This window comes from Pelobates fuscus, chromosome 9, assembly GCF_036172605.1.
Source record: "Pelobates fuscus isolate aPelFus1 chromosome 9, aPelFus1.pri, whole genome shotgun sequence".
Lineage (NCBI taxonomy): Eukaryota > Metazoa > Chordata > Amphibia > Anura > Pelobatidae > Pelobates > Pelobates fuscus.
Window position 1 is genome coordinate 26,320,545 of NC_086325.1, and position 17,248 is coordinate 26,337,792.

Genomic DNA, 17,248 nt, shown 5'->3' on the forward strand with positions numbered 1-17,248 from the left:
GCCCAGTCTCTGCACTGAAGATTCAGCAGGACTTGGTTGCTTGGGAGTGCTGGGTGTTAATGCTGTTTTAAGGGGCCCAGTCTCTGCTCTGAAGATTCAGCAGGACTTGGTTGCTTGGGAGTGCTGGGTGTTAATGCTGTTTTAAGGGGCCCAGTCTCTGCACTGAAGATTCAGCAGGACTTGGTTGCTTGGGAGTGCTGGGTGTTAATGCATTACATCAGAAATCATCCCCTCTGCCTGTGATACAATTATCTCAACACAATAGACTAACTTAATTATCACAGGCAGGAAAATACAGTATTATAAAACATATCACGGGGACCCCAAAACATGCAATAACCCCATAAAAATATATCCTCGGAACCGGGGATCTGGGTGAACCACATATCCAAAATTCACCCAGATCCGTTCAGTAGTTTAGAAGATACGGTTTAATGCAGATTCCGCAGAACATTTACAGGCTATATGAAAAATAATTACTGTTAAATGTGTCCCCTGTTCTGTAGTTTAAAACTACTGAACGATGTCTGTGTGCACCAAATACCGGCGAGATGGCATCGTGTAGAAAAGTCAAAACAGTGTCTGACTGTCAGTTAAAATGGCACCATCCATTGTTCTCACCATGTGCCTCTGATACATGAAATAGTGGCCACCCAGTAACTCCACAGTAACTTATCCTATTAAAATTAGTGATATCTTATCTTGTAAAAATATATTATTTGGCCTCTGATTCTAAAACAATACAGCCCACGACAGATAAAATATGCTCCTTTCTGGACAAGGTCCCACTAAAACAACTTTATATTAATACATTTAAAACTTTAAATTCCCCATATCATGAAAAGAAATTATTGGTGCTATTAATTTGATTCCATCTGGTAAAGCCCGGGTCCTGACTGTTTCACAATATCATATTATAAGTCTTTCATCAGAATTGTAACCCTTATTTAACTCAGCAGCGCTGGCCCCACCCCCTTGGTGACATCATACGAATTGCCGATTTTTAGCCAATCCAATGCTTTCCCATAGGGCTAAAATCAGCAAGGGGCGCGCCCAAACGCAGTTTTGGCCAATCAGCAACTCCTCATACAGATGCATTGAATCAATGCATCTCTAAGAGCAAAATCCATCGTCCCCATGCAGAGCATGGAGACGCTGAACAGCACTGCTGCCTACTGTGCAGCACTGAGCCAGGAAGCACCTCCAGTGGCCATCTGAGGAGGCAGTGTTTGCATGAAAATGCCTGCATATAATGTTTATACTCACCAGAACAACTACATTAAGCTGTAGTTGTTCTGGTGACTATAGTGTCCCTTTAAGTTGTTTTTCTATGGATAAAACATTGTCCTATAGTAACATAGTAATCTAGGTTGAAATAAGACTCAATCAACTTCAACATTTTGTCCAGTGACAAATCTAGACTCAATAATAGTGGTGAGTGACATGATGTTTTTTATTTATTTTTTGAGAAAATTTCACTTTTTTGTCTGGCTGAGCAGCCATGTTAAATCAGACTCTCCTGTTATCTGACCAACAGCTGCTCAACTTAACTAACTGGCTGCAGTCTCACACAGAGCATGCCCAGTAGTTGAGTAGCAGTTGGTTAGATAACAGTTGAGTCTTACCCAACATGGCTGCTAAGGCAGATGTAAAGTGAAATATGGCATCATGCATCATTTAAAAAATATATATAATTTAGTTTAGTTATATATAATAAACATTTTTTATTTAGGAAAACAAGAAGTGATTTATTTTTTCCATTTTAAGAATTTTTATTGAGAGTTTTCAAGCATCAATGTACATACAGATAATCCAGTATTGCGTCTGTAACTTCAAAAGCTTGCATCATGTCGCTCAACGGTCATACAAAAAAAATTAAACATAAAAATATATATATATAGGCAATCAGGCAACTATGGTACAATAAGCAAATTCTGAGCAAGGGTATAACATCGATTTTTCCACAAAGATAGATAGACTCAGCTGGCAGGTCGATATGAAATAAAATATGACACAACACAAATTAAATAATACACAGAACATAGCAATTTTCATTAAAAGGTGGAGGTCCAAGGTAACAGAGGTGCGGCGTGTGTGCTTCAGTCACGGGTCCCGCCAAAGTGTTTGGATAATACATGTTTTATCTTACATAGTTACACACTATGCTCTGATTTTCTCCTTTGTTGCTATAGCACTATCTATTATATTTCTATTGAGAGGAAATCTCGGGGTACATCCCTAACTGTAAAGGGAAATTTTTAGCTTTGCATGTATCCACTGTTTTGTACTTTTGTTGTGATTGTCACTTTGTGTATATATTCATAGAGTGGTAACAAGAATTAAAAATTAATTTCAAACCAAACTGCAATTCAGGTGAATTCAGGCAGATCGGGTAATCAGAAAAAAAGTCCAATTTGCGAGCCACCACATTGAAGAATCCCTGGGAAACCAACTCACACAAGACCAAACATGCTCGTTTTCATTTGTGATTTGGAATGCTGTTCCTGACACCAATAAAGGTGGGGCACTGAATGGAGAAGAGGCTGCTATGTTTTTTTTGCTGAGGGCAAATAAGTTGCTAAGTTTCCAATGATAAACAAGAAGTCTGCTCAATCATGTGAGCTGGATTTCCTGTCCAATAAAGATGTAGCAAAAAAACACAGAAAGGTGATTGTTGGTCAGTGAACAGTTTGGAAAGACAGACTCGCACCATCTGAGTCTCCCTGATTTTCAGACATCTATGCTATCTGGACAGCAAACAACAGTCCTGTGGGCAGGTTGCTTACCAGAGCAACTTCTGGGCATATAAATATATAAAATGTATTAAGGTAGCCTACTCTGTAAATTCTATAATAGAGCTAAGTTTGTTTTCCCCTTGGATAGACATCTAGTCTTTCTACTTGAGGTAGATTTTTCAATCCATACCCTATTATTATTAATATTATTTACAAATTTTGTAGCGCTGACCCTATTGATCAAGGTTAACAAACACTGTCCCATTGGTCTTGCAGATCTTCCCAGACAACTGTAATTTCTTCCTACCAGCACTAAACCAGAACAGGTATAAATTTGTGGATAAATATTTGATTTATTTATGGATAAGTATTATTCACCACTGTTACTTCAGGCATACCCAGGTGTTCTGCCCTAAACATTGTACCATCACAATGTTATCTTTCGTTTCAGAGCTGCTTTCACATCTTCATTTTTTAAGCTGTAAATTATTGGGTTTAATATTGGGACAGCTGCCGTGTTAAAAAGAGAGAAGCCTTTATTGAAGTCCAAATTGCCCACTGCAATTGGCATTAGATACTGGCAGGAGAGGGTTGAGTAAAGCAGAACAACAACCGTGAGATGGGAGGAACATGTGTAGAATGCTTTCCATCTCCCGGAACTCGAACGGATCTTCAGTATGGTGGCAATAATAAATAGATAAGAGATAAAGGTCAGAAGAAAGGGAGTGAGACTTAATAGAAACAAACTTTCTGTAAAAAACAAAGTATCCAAGGCAGAGGTGTCACTGCAGGATAGTTTTATAACAAACATAATATCACAGAAGAAATGGTTGATTACATTGGATTTATAGCAAGAGAGTTTTGCGATTAAGACCATGTACGGTATAATATCTATAAATGTCAACGCCCAAATGGAAACAGCCAGTGCATAACAGTTCTTCATCCTCATAACAACTCGATAGTGCAAAGGTTTACAAATGGCCATGTAGCGATCATAGCTCATGGCAGTTAGCATCAACAACTCGTTTGCCGTAAAACTTGAAAAAAAGTATATTTGTGCCATGCAGGTAGAGAAAGAAACTCTATCACTTCCCGTTAAAAACATAATAAGTATATTGTGTAGAGTTACAGTAGAACAACATATGTCCACGATGGAGAGGTTACACAGGAAGAAGTACATGGGATTGTGCAAGTGATAGTCCAAACAGACGAGCAGGAGAATGGTCATATTACCACCAAGGGTGAGAAGATAAATAAGCAGAACCAGTAAGAAGATCAAAACCTGGACTTTGGGCACATCTGATATCCCCTTAATAATGAAGAAGGTCACAGTAGTCTGATTTATTTCATCCATCAGTACAGTCCTCAGAAAGCTAAGGAAAGTCACACCTCTTTATAATATGCATTTTAAGTATACAAAGAAATAATAAACTTTACAGTCAAAATCAGTCAGTCAAAATAAAGATTTCTACACAAAAATTAATTTGGGTAGTGTCTGTTGATATTTAAATTAAGTATACTTATATTGGAGTCAAATACTGAGGAGTATGTTGGGTTGATCATGTCTCCACTTCTCCGAGACATCTTGGACTAAACATCCTTTTATCTTCTTTGGTATAAAAAGCTGAAGGTGAGTTGGCATTAAGGACATGTGGATTTTGGGCAGTCATAGGCGCCTAAAACAAGATTAAAAGAGAATTGTCACTTCCAAGGGTTTTTAATATCATGTTTACATTTCCCTATTAGAGATGTCCCGAACGCTTCGCCAGGAACCATTCGCCGGCGAACATGCAATGTTCGCGTTCGCAGCGAACACACGCGATGTGTTGGCCCGCCCCCTATTACGTCATCAGTGAGTAAACTTTGACCCGGTACCTCACAGTCAGCTGACACATTCTGGGAGGGAGGGTCTGCTGCTGATTGGCTGGAATGTGTCTGCTGACTGTGAGGTACCGGGTCAAAGTTTACTCAATGATGACGTAATAGGGGCGGACCAACACATCGCGTGTGTTCGCCACGAATGCAAACGCGAACATTGCATGTTCGCTGGCGAACGGTTCCCGGCGAACCGTTCGGGACATCTCTAATCCTTATACTTAAAGGACTACTATAGTCACCCAGACCACTTCAGCTCAATAAAGTGGTCTGGGTGCCAGGTCCACCAGGTTTTAACCATTCAGATGTAAACATAGCAGTTTCAGGGAAACTGCTATGTTTACATTGCAGGGTTAATCCAGCCTCTAGTGGCTGTCTAAACAAAAGAGTTATCAGTCAGAGAGTGAACTCTGACCGAAAAACTGAAGAAGGGTTACAGGGGTAGTATAGGGCTTAACCCTCTATATGTAGAAAATCAACAGAGAAAAGGAAGTGAGGAAAGTTCCCCGTAAAAAACGGAGCTCTTGGTCTCACGACCGCTACCCCCAATATACAATGTCAATTGAAAATAACAAAAACTTTAATAAAACACAAATAATATCCCACTAACACACCTAATCTATCACCCAAAAAAGTGAGGGTTAAAACAATGAAACCATACGACTGCAATGATACAGTTTCAAGACAGTACGGCAGAAAGCCTTATGGGGTAAAGACAGCAACAACCTTCACATAGATGCAGTTTGTTACTAGAGCAATGAAACAAAATTGCAATAGTGAGGAAACAAAGTTGCTGGCAAAAACCTCCCACAAAGCTGCAGCCTATTTATAGCTGTTTCATGCCAAAAGGCAAGAGAAGAGAACAATAAATTCTCCTATTCCAAGCTGTTCTTGGTTTCCCTATACCTTCCGATAATCCTGAGGGATATATGCTTATTCGTTATCAGTAAAAAAATTCATGGTCTATCTAAAGCAATCAGAGGATAATAAATCGAAAGGATAGTGAGATAAAAAATAGTAGAGGAAAATAAAGTATGAAAAAATGGCTGAGTCTAAACAGAGCTAAACAGGAGGCTACATCGCCATAGATGCTCCTAACTCAGAGTCATAGTAATCACTCTATTATCTCTCAAAGGCTGCGAGGTTCTCCTGCAAGCTGTCAAGGCAGTCGACAAAAGTTATATCCAGATACAGGATCGTTTCAAAAAGCAGTAGATCAAGCTGCTCAGTAAATCAAGCTGCCCAACGCGCGTTTCGGCGGTCTAACCGCCTTTCTCAAGGGCCAATCGTGTATACTGAACCTCCCCTTGTTTCCCTTAAATACCTAAAGTTCCCTACCTGTTCCGGAGGGGGCGGGGGTCCCTAAGTGACCGCTAGCCGAGTGTGCTTAATTACGGTTTGCGGTGTGCGCATGTCCGTACTTAGGTGTTGGCGCATGCGCGAGAACTTTAATTTATTTCTTTGTGGATAATCGTCCAGGCATGCGCCCGGACTTTGTCTCCCGACTTTCGATTATTCCACTAGGCAGACGTATCCAACCATGTCCGAGTGTCAGCGCATGCGCAAAGACTTCATTATGCGCATGCGCGCGGACATAGTCGTCGAGTAGAACAATCGATCCCTTAAAGGAGGCAGATCCGCTTCAAGTAAAAAGCGGGTCAGCCCTATACGAGGGGTTACTTTTGAAAATCTTACAGGGGCTTTACTTCTGGTATCGTCTATTGGAAATACACAAATAAGGGAGGAGGGGCTTTTTCAGTTTCTGATCCATAATGAATTATGTGTCAATAGAGACATAAATTAAAATAGTTCAATCAAAAGTTATACATTAGATTAATATGTACAATAAAAGAGTGGTATATATGCTGAAGGTAAGGCATGGTTCAAAGGAGGACCTGCATAGTTGGTCCCCATCCAAAAAGGTAATGAGACAAAATACTTATCAAATAAATGGGGCAAAGGAAAAGCCCTCATTAAGGCCACCAGGTTGGAGTGTTTTTAACTTATATATCCATTTGGATTCTCTCTGCCTCAGGATTCTGTCAAAATCCCCACGTCTCTGATTCCTCTTAACCAGTTCGAGGCCACAAAATCTGAGGTTATTAGAGTCACCATGGTGGTGTTCCTTTAAATGTCTAGATACAGGCGTTTCTAGGCGGTTCCTTGGGGACCTTACATGCTCCAAGATTCTTTCTTTGAAGGCTCTGAAGGTCTTGCCCACATACCTCTGTCCGCAGGAACATGATAGAAGGTACACTAGTCCCTTCGTATTACAATTAAAGAAATATTTAATCTTTATAGAGTCACCCCCTGTAGTGTCACTTATAGTTTTTGAGCCTTTGGAAATGTATCTGCAGGCGACACACCTACCGCAGCCATAAGAGCCGCAGGGTGGGGTGCCTAGCCAGGTTGCTCTTGGTTGTACAGGGGTAGAGAAGTGACTTGGTACCAGCATATCGCGGATGTTGCGTCCCCGTCTGGCCGTAATGTCAATATGAGGGCCAAGGACGTGTTTAAGATGGGCATCATTTCGCAGTAGAGGCCAAAATCTATCCAGAGACTTCCTAACTTCGGACCAGCCTGCGTCGTATGTTGCAATCATACGTATTTTGCCGGCTTCCGTCGTTGTATCTTTGTCGGATTGGTCACAAAGAAGTATACTTCTCTGGGTCCCTAGTGCCCTTTTGTATGCCCTCTTCAGGCAGCGGTTCGGGTAGCCCTTTGCTTTAAAATGGGCTCTGAGTTGTTGTGCTTTAAGTTTGAAATCCAAAGTATCGCTGCAATTCCTGCGGAGACGGAGGTATTGGCCAGTGGGGATGCCTTCCTTTAGTGGTCTTGGGTGATGGCTACTCCAGTGGAGAAGCGAGTTTGTAGCCGTTGGTTTTCTATACAGTGTGGATTGAAATGTGCCTCCCTCGTCCAGGGTGATGGTCACATCTAGAAAATTCATGGAGCGACCCCCAAATTCGGATGTAAATCGCAGGTTCTCTTCATTCTGGTTAAGAAGAGCCACCAGATCTGAGAATTCCTGGGGGGTACCCTGCCAGACGATTAGAACATCGTCAATATAACGACCCCACCATAGAATCTTGGGTAGATATTCTGCCAAATTCTCAGATGTACTTATCCAATGTTCCCACCACCCCAGGTGGAGGTTCGCATATGATGGAGCACACGCTGTGCCCATGGCGGTACCCCTCACCTGGTGGTAGAACTTGGAGTTGAACAAAAAATAGTTATGTGACAGAATAAAACCCAGTAAACGTAAAACAAAGGTTGTATGAGAGTCATCTTCACGTGGTCTCTGATTGAGATAGAATCCAACATGTTCAATCCCCCTCTCATGAGGGATGGAGGAATAAAGGGACTCTACATCCAGGCTACAAAGATTCGCTATTGGTGGAAATTTGAGCCCTGACAGTCTGTTTAGGGCTTGTTTAGTGTCCCTAATGTATGAGGGGAGCTGTCTTCCTGACAACCGCTAGAGGTGCTTCCCCGACTCTCAGTGCAAAAATCGCATTGAGCATGCAGAACATCCATAGGAAAGCATTGAGAAATGCTTTCGTATGGGCGTTTTTAATGCGCTCACGGCCCTGGCCGCGCATGTGCATTCGGCTCCACTTGGGAGCTGAGGTCGGAGGGGGAGGAGAGGTCACCAGCACCGAGGGAGATCGGCGCTGGATAAAGGTAAGTGGCTGAATGGGTTTTATCTCTTTCAGTGTAGCAGGAGGGGGGCCCTGAGCGAGGCGGGGACTTAAGGATTATATAGTGTCAAGAAAATGAGTTTGTTTTCCTGACACTATAGTGGTCCTTTAACAAATATGTATAGAAAACCTGTAGTGTGTAGAAACCCACACCTCTGTTAAAGGGACTCTCCAGGCAGTCGAATTTACTTACCTGGTTCCAGCGCCGGGAGCCTCGTGAAGCCGTGCCCCCTATTTCGTCAAAATGACGAAATAGGCGGGCGCGAGCAGGGAGCAATCAGACGCTTCCATTTGGAAGCTTCATTGTTCCCTTGTGCGCACGCGCGGCTTTGCCGCACATGCGCACATACTTCAGAGGGCGGCATTCATGCCGCCCTCTGAAGTCCTGAGCGCACTACCACGCATGCGCGCGGTGTGCATGGCCGCGAGCTGAGCTGACTGACAGCTCAGCTCGCGGTCTTTGCCCACCCCCCTCCTCTGCTGACAGGCTGGAGAGAGAAGGCGCGCACAAAGTGCCTTCTCTCTCCTGCACACGTCAGACGTATTTTAATACGTCTGACGTGTACAGGGCCTTTTTAGGGCCCTTCATGATAGGAAGTCCCTCTGGTGGCCGTCTGAGTGACGGCCACAGGAGGTATTCCTATCAATCAATGTAAACACTGTATTTTCTCTGAAAATACAATGTTTACATTAGATTGCCTGCAGGGAGCTATAGATCATACCTGAACAACTACATTAAGCTGTAGTTGTTCAGGTGATTATAGTGCCCCTTTAACTTCACCTGACAGCAAACATAGAGAAAGCATTCAGGGAAGAGGAGAAGTGAAACAATACATATACCTCTCCTCTTCGTTCAGCAAGTTTACCCTGGCTTTGCCTTATCTGAACGGGATTATGTTATTATTTCCTTTAAATTTAAAAGAAAAAGGAGCATTTCATGAAAAAAGATGAACACATTATAGGGGACTTTCTGTGTTTTATCCAGGGGTTGTAAAATCCAGAGCAGTGACAGCTTCCCTTTAAGGCCAGTTGCCAGTGAACGTTTGGTTTCTAACCCTATATCTTAAATATTAAATATTAAATCTGTAAAATGCCAAAATAGGTACATATGACAAAAACTCCTTGATGTGTCCTCTGCTTATACAGGGTTATTTACTAAAGAACTGAATGCCCATTTCAGATCAGCAAAAATAATCAGAGACAGCGTGGTGGCACTCAGACTGCTAAATCTGGACGTTGTTCACGAGATTTATCAATAACTGGATTTAACCTTCGTATTACGTGAGACATATCAGCCTGTCCGGATGCAATATGGAAGACAGAACAAAATAATGGAAATATGCAAACAATGCTCACATTCAACAAAACTGACCACTATTTGCCTGCAGATTTGGATCAACAAAATTTATAAAATCCATTTGAATTGAACCTGCAGGCAAATAATCATCAATTCTCATACAAGATACTACATTTCAAAACTCTATCATCTTATAGGTAACAAACTTTCATGGAGAAAGGGTTAACTCCATGTGAGTGCTACATTATATTCCAAACATGAAACAGAAATGTTTAAGGTATAAAATGCATTTTACATGACTATTTGATAATTAGTATTAAATGAATATTATTATTTATTTTGTTTTACATGTTTTAACTGTTTGCTTGCTGGCTTCTTTTGCTGCCAACATGAGGGGTACATACATGAAAAAAATAAATAACATCATTTATTATTGAAAAGAAAAATATCAAGAAGCTGAAAGATTGCACAACTATAAGGTACTTATAAGAAAAGTAAGACTCATAAGACAAACAAATGCCAATCCCCAGTCACCATTCTAGATAGCAATGTAGCCAACAAAATACACCAACTCTAGAAAGATCAAATCAACGGGTCAAGGGGCTTGAAATAGCCTCAGTTCTAGTAGATCCAAGAATTGGAACCTTGCGTAGTTCAGAAAGGGAAGACACACAGAAAAACTTGATGAGTGCTGGAGTAAGAATTATAGAGACAATGTCTGGCAGTCATCCTTCAGCCAGAAGATCGTCAGTAAAGCAGATAATGTCATGTCCATTTGGAGACTTGACCACTGAAGATCGGAGAACCGAAATCTGTGAGTGAGAAGTGACTAAAGTACTGAGGGAATTGTTTGCAAAGTGGTGCTACATAGTCAATTTGTTTTGCCCATTTGGGAGTACATCTGAATAGTGGTTCACATTTCTTTAAAATGCTATAAGCAGTGATGTATCAATCAGTCTAGATTTAGTAAATTAAAGTGTAACTAAATTGCTGACATTCGTACAGAGTTTAATAATTATACATATTAAAACTGTCCCGTTACCCTTTTTATGGTCTACAATTGCATGAAGATATTTATCTTTTTTTTTCAGTAATCATGTTCTGCAAGGGTTAAAAGGTATTTATGTGTCTTCCATTGATATTTGTTTTAGGGTTAGACCCAATTATTGGGATTATCTTGGTTTATGTGAATAAAATCTGTTAGAATGATACCCCTTGCTTTTTATTCCATACACATTATAACCGTTTCAGATTGCCTCTTTTACCATAAAATCTGATATTCAGTTTTAATATTATTTCAGTTCACAATTTAATGAATAACCTTGTGAATATAGGATTTACTGAAGATCTCTGCAGTTGTGTAGGAGAGATTATACTTTATAGTCACACATGGATTCTAAAAACCTCTGTTATGTTTAAATGTCCATTGGAGTTTAGGATAGTACGTTGGTCAAGTTATTGAGGTTGGTTTGTTTACACATTGGGTCTTAATATTATAGTTTATGTAGCTTCTCAAGAGTGTTGGGAGTTTGAGTGCATGGCTTATATATGTGTTTTCACCTCCGACTGCGGCAGTAGAAGGTAACCTTCAGCATTCCAGAATCAGTGCACTACATCTCCCATAAGGCTCTTACCATCATAGTGCTGGCAAAGCATCAGGGGGAAAGTAGTCCGCAACATCTGTAGTGCAAAAGTTGTCTGCCCCTGGATTAGGGCATAATGGTTCTCATGCTTTGATGTTTGAAATATCTAACCCACAAAGACATATGGCATATATTGATATATTTATTGCGGTTTAAATAGTCCAGCTACTAGGACACTGAATAAAACATGCTTGTGTTGCAGCTGAACCAATGCATATAATAAATTGTGTCTAGAGTGAAATGTCACATCTAGAATTTACCCAGTTAAATGAAAAAAAAAAACACCTACAACTTGTGTTAACCTTTACTAGACACTCACTTTTTTTAAAATTTATATTAAAGATTTAGCAGATTACATCATAAACCAGTTCAGACAATTCAAAGCCAGGGCAAACGTTGCAAATTACAAGGAGAAGTAGAAACATTGCTCTATGTCTCCTTTTCTTTGTGTGCTCTCTCGTAGAGGACAGAGCTTTTACTGATGATTGACAGCGAGCTAAGATGGAGGCGCCTAGTGGCAGAGCAAAGAAGCGTGGATTTCTACATTTGATGTTATATTTCATACCTCACAAATATATGTTTGTTAAATATAGGGGTACGTAAATACAATATAAAGAATTCTGGAGAGTAACAGGTCCCCTTTAAATCAAACCTGAAATGCAAGTCACGTCTGATGGTAGTGCACACCACAAATGCCATTATGTGCTTCATTTCACAGTGACGTGCACTTGGTGTGAGGGACAGATACAGCTGGATTGATAATTCAACGTCCCCTGTATGGAATGTCCTGCTCAGTAGAGGTCAGTGATGTCTGCTCTTACCTGTTACTGGATACATTCTCTCACTGAGCTCCGAAACTGTTTGAGAGTAGCGTTTTTATCTTCTCCTGGTAGTTTTGGGAACAAGTCCCTAATGGTGCTGAAACCTCAGGAGATGTGTATTTCAGCAAACACTATATTAATTACTTTTATTCTGTCTCCAAGCAGAAAAACAGAAAGATCATTCAAATTCAAACAACAGATACAACTTATGTTCAATGACTATTATAATAAAATACCAGAATACTATGGTAAGGTGATAAATCACTCCTTCTACACCTAGGTCCTGAGACAACATCAGGGCTTTAGTAAATACTAGACTGGGAGCTGGGCTTCCCTCAATCTTTTCGTATGCCAGTTCTGGCAATAACTTCCAATACCACTACACTCGGCATGGGGAAGAAGGTTAGGGGCACTCACTGGACCTCTTCTCTTCTATAATTACACATTATTCTCTACATATCATATGGATTGGAGGAAGGGTCTAGGGGCAGGGCGATGGTTGCCACGGTTTGCTTTGCTGCTTCCAATATATTTTTGTGTCGGAACAATTTAGGGCAAGGGTTCCCAACCCAGTCCTCAAGTACCCCCTAACAGTCCAGGATTTAGGGATTGGCCTGTTGTGTCTAACATGGTTTTTTTTCTTTCTTTCTAAAAACACCTTGGACACAGCTAGGTAATCCCTAAATCCTGGAATGGTAGGGGGTACTTGAGGATTGGGTTGGGAACCACTAATTTAGGGCAAAGCTTTATCACTGACCTATTGCTGGCTTGTTTGGTAAGTTTTAGTTACAATAAAAGTTATAATAATAATAATGAGATTTAGTACAATTTTAAACTAAAATTAAATAATAAAAAGGGTGTCTTTTGGATTATCAGCATGTTTGTCTTAAATGAAAATGCCAAACACCTAAAGTACTTTAGCTTGCTGGAGTGCTTTCTCTGTGAAGATTGCATCCTCTTTTTTTCATTTTACAAAAAGTGCAGATTTAAATAGAAATTGGCATTTTTTATAAATTAACTTTGTTACCCCCTATGGCTGTCAATCAGACAAAGAGATCTGTAGCTTTTTGCAAGCTGTAATGTGTGCCCATGCAGACTCCTTGGGTTTCCCTCAATAATGTCTAATCAATAGAAATTCCAAAAACAGAGTCACTATACCAAGCGATGTTTTGACTCAACATCAGGATCAGGATTTTGGTAGGCTGAGAAAAACCTATATATGGTCAAAACATTGGGATATTCACTATTAATGTGATACTTTTCCTTCACTTTATTGCTGGACTTTATAGCTCCGTTATATGCCTTTCTGCTGGACATACAGAACTTCCCAACCAATAGTCCCTCTCTCCTCCCAGTACTATACCAGAACAGGTCTGTATTTGTGGTTAATGTTCTGCCATTGGTGCCCAAGGGTACCCATATACTTAAAGCAGGTTTTGCCACAAAGTACCATCATAGTTTTATTTTTCGTTTCAGAGCTGCCTTTACATCTTCATTTTTTAAGCTGTAAATTATTGGGTTTAATATTGGGACAGCTGCCGTGTTAAAAAGAGAGAAGCCTTTATTGAAGTCCAAAGTGTCCATTGAAGATGGCATTAGATACTGGCAGAAAAGTGTTGAGTAAAGTAAGACAACCACCGTGAGATGCGAGGAACATGTGTAGAAGGCTTTTTGTCTCCCGGAACTCGAACGGATCTTTAGTATGGTGGCAATAATAAATAGATAAGAGATAAAGGTCAAAAGAAAGGGAGTGAGACTTAACAGAAGCAGGCCTTCTGTGAAAACCAAAATAATCAAGGCAGAGGTGTCACTGCAGGATAATTTTATAACAAACATTATATCACAGAAGAAATGGTTGATAATATTGGATTTATAGCAGGTGAGATTTAAGGTTAAAACCATGAATGGTATAATTTCTATAAACCCCACAAACCAGCAGGCACATGCCAACACATAACAGTTCTTCATCTTCATAACGACTGGATAGTGCAAGGGGTTACAAATGGCCATGTAGCGATCATAGCTCATGGCAGTCAGTATCAACAACTCATTCGAAGTAAAACTTGAAAAAAAGTAAATTTGTGCCATGCAGGTAGAGAAAGAAACTTGATTACTTTTTGTTAAAAACATGATAAATGTATTGTGTAGAGTTACAGTGGAACAGCACATGTCCATTATGGAGAGGTTACACAGGAAGAAGTACATGGGAGTGTGCAAATGATGGTCCAAACAGACGAGCAGGAGAATGGTCATGTTACTTCCAATGGTGAAGAGATAAATTAGAAAAAACAGTAGGAAGATGGGAGCCTGGAGCGCAGGGACATCTGATATCCCCTTAATAATGAAGAAGGTCACTTTAGTCTGATTTATTTTATCCATTAGTACAATACTCCGCAATCTAAGGAAAATTATTGTTTTTAATTGATTTATAATTATATACATTTCAAAAACAGCACAAATAAATTTCATACAATCCACTATGTATTGAGATATTTGTCCTATACTATTTTCTTCTACATTTTAAATATATCTGCTAAATCTATGATGCATGACAAAAACTATAAATGCCTGTATTGTGCATTGGGGACCTAATGTGAATGTGCATCAAGTGCCGAATGCTCATGCAAACATTCCCATAGGAAAGCATTGAATCAATGCTCAGCATGAGAGCCACTAGAGGGCAAGTTGACCCCGCATCTTTCTCAAAAATTGCAATGTTTTACATTATAGTCACCCAGACCATTGAGAAGAAGTGTCAATAATATGTAAAATATACATACAGCAATAAACTTTAAATGAGGGGTGCATACATGAACAAATCTATAAATATGTAATAAAATACAATCAATTAGCCAAAATGATTGCTCAGTGCTCATTGGAAACTTAAAATAAGGTGTATATGTATATAAGAATATTTTTAAATTAATAAATTTACAAATAAATAAATTAGCTATAAGAGAATATGTTTTTTCAATGCCTGGATGTCCAGCGACTTTACTGTCATGGACACAAGTAAGTATTTCCATCTCTAAGTCAGAAAGGACGTATTTTTTACATTCACTTTTTTTTTTTGTGGTGCTTAGGATTGTTTCTCCTCTACTTCAGAGATAAGAGAAGATTATATCTTGACCCAAGTATTGGCCAAGATATGTTGTTTAGAAACCACAGAGGATACTTCTGTTTCTGGACAGGCATGAGATTCATATTGACGTGACAAAGCATCTGCTTTTGAGTTTTTTGACCAGGTCTGTACGTTAACACGTAATTGAATCGGGTGAAGAAAATGGACCAATGAGCTTGTTTAGCTGATAGTCGTTTAGCTTCTCCTATATAGAATAAATGTTTGTGATCTGTTAAAATCGTTATAGGATGGTAAGTCTCTTCCAACAGGTGTCGCCATTTTTCAAAGCCAATATAATCGCAAGCAACTCCCTGTCTAGAAGAAAGGAGAATAGTCAAAACACAGCCAAACTCAAAACCTTATATAACCAACAATACAACACACTCTAGGGTTTAAAGTTACTTTGTTCCCTATTGTGCGTTGTATTGTTGGTTATATCTGGTTTGACTTTGGCTGTGTTTTGACTATTCTCCTTTCTTCTTCTCTGTGACTCGGTTTGTGAATGCTTGCGTATTCTGATTTCTGACCTTGACCTCGGCTTGTCCATGACTATTCTCTGTCCGTTAAATGCTAGCCGGGCCACTCTAAGGTCCAGTATACGTTGTCTACTTTATTTGTTTTCACACTGCGTGTTGTGTCTCTCTTTATTTCCTGACACCTAATATCATGCAGGTCCCCCTTCATACTGCCAAAACAGTTCTGAGACATTGACTTCACTAGACCTCTGAACGTGTCCTGTGGTATCTGGCACCAAGACATTAGCAGTATATCCTATAAGTTCTGCAAGTTGCAAGGTGGGGCCACCATGGATCGGATTTGTTCTTCCAGTACATCCCACAGATGTTCAATTGGATTGCAATCTGGGAAATTTGGAGGCCAATGCGACACTTCGAACTCTTTGTCATGTTCCTTAAACTAGCTTTTGCAGTGTGGCAGCATGTATTATCCTGCTGAAAAAAGCCACTGCCATCAAGGAAGACCAAAATAGGATGTATGTGGTCTGCAACAATCTCTGTGAAGGTGGTACATTTCTATCATAGCCAGCATTACGTTTTTAAGCAATTTGAGGCACAATAACTCTTCTGTGTGATCTGAAGAAATGGGCGAACCTTCACTCCCCACGTGTATCAGTGAGCCTTTGGCATTCATGACCCTGAAGCCAGTTCATTGCTTGTCCTTTCTTTCACCACTTTTGGTAGGTACTAATCGCTGCATACTAGAAACAATACACAAGATTTGCCATTTTGAAGATGCTCGGACGCAGTTGTCAAGCTTTTCCCTTGCCCATATTTCCTGCTTTCAACACATGGAACTAAAAAAAATGACTTTTTACTTGCTGCCTTAGATATTCCACCCCTTGACAGGTGCCATTGCAACAATATAATGTATGTGTCACGGTAATATACCCCAACACGCAAGAATAGTCCAGATAGTCTAGAGGCAAGAAAACAAGATTTGTCTTACCGGACCTTAGAATGGCCGGACTTAGACGAATACAAGAAAAGACAGAGTCCAGAACAAGCCAAGGTCAAGGGAACCGAGAGACAGCGTAAAGTAGAACAAGCCAGGGACTGGTACACAGGAGAGCAAACCGGCGGATAGACAAGCAAGGATAAAGAGAAAGCGGAGTCAGGAACAAAGCCAAGGTCAAGCACCAAAAAAACAACTGAACGATACAAGCACTAAAGGGAACTGAACAGAAACCACGATAGGGCAAGGTACTAAGGAACAGGTGAGTATAAATACCCTAGAGTTCACCTTGATTGGCCCCTGTCATATCCACGCCCACAAAAGGTGAGTGTATGGGGAATGTGGCATGACAGGGGCCAATGGGAGACTGTTTTAAATTTAGTCTCCCACGGTCCCTTTAGGAGCGCGCCCGAGACACGCGGCGCGCTCTTAGTGTCAGGCGGGATACGTGACCGCTTCTCTCGGTCACTGTCCGCCTTCCTGATCTCGCCGTCGGATGAGCTGCGCGCGGCTCGTGCAGGAGCAGGACCGCGCGCGGCGAGAAGAGAGGACCCTGGCCGGCCCCTGGAGAGGGTAAGTACT

General features: G+C 40.5%; 2 protein-coding genes across 2 annotated transcripts; both read right to left on the bottom strand.

Annotated features, from left to right (window-relative positions):
• Nucleotides 1-3,162: 3,162 nt before the first annotated feature.
• On the bottom strand, nt 3,163-4,089 carry LOC134573624 (olfactory receptor 5AR1-like). Its single transcript, XM_063433409.1, has one exon. The coding sequence runs from the start codon at nt 4,087-4,089 to the stop codon at nt 3,163-3,165; it is 927 nt and encodes a 308-aa protein (XP_063289479.1).
• A 9,438-nt stretch (nt 4,090-13,527) lies between these two features.
• Nucleotides 13,528-14,454, bottom strand: LOC134573530 (olfactory receptor 5AR1-like). Its single transcript, XM_063433306.1, has one exon. The coding sequence runs from the start codon at nt 14,452-14,454 to the stop codon at nt 13,528-13,530; it is 927 nt and encodes a 308-aa protein (XP_063289376.1).
• Between the last annotated feature and the right edge of the window lie 2,794 nt (nt 14,455-17,248).

Coding starts and splice junctions, on each gene's coding strand:
- LOC134573530 (XM_063433306.1), bottom strand. CDS start 14,454: ATGGATAAAATAAATCAGACTAAAGTGACCTTCTTCATTATTAAGGGG.
- LOC134573624 (XM_063433409.1), bottom strand. CDS start 4,089: ATGGATGAAATAAATCAGACTACTGTGACCTTCTTCATTATTAAGGGG.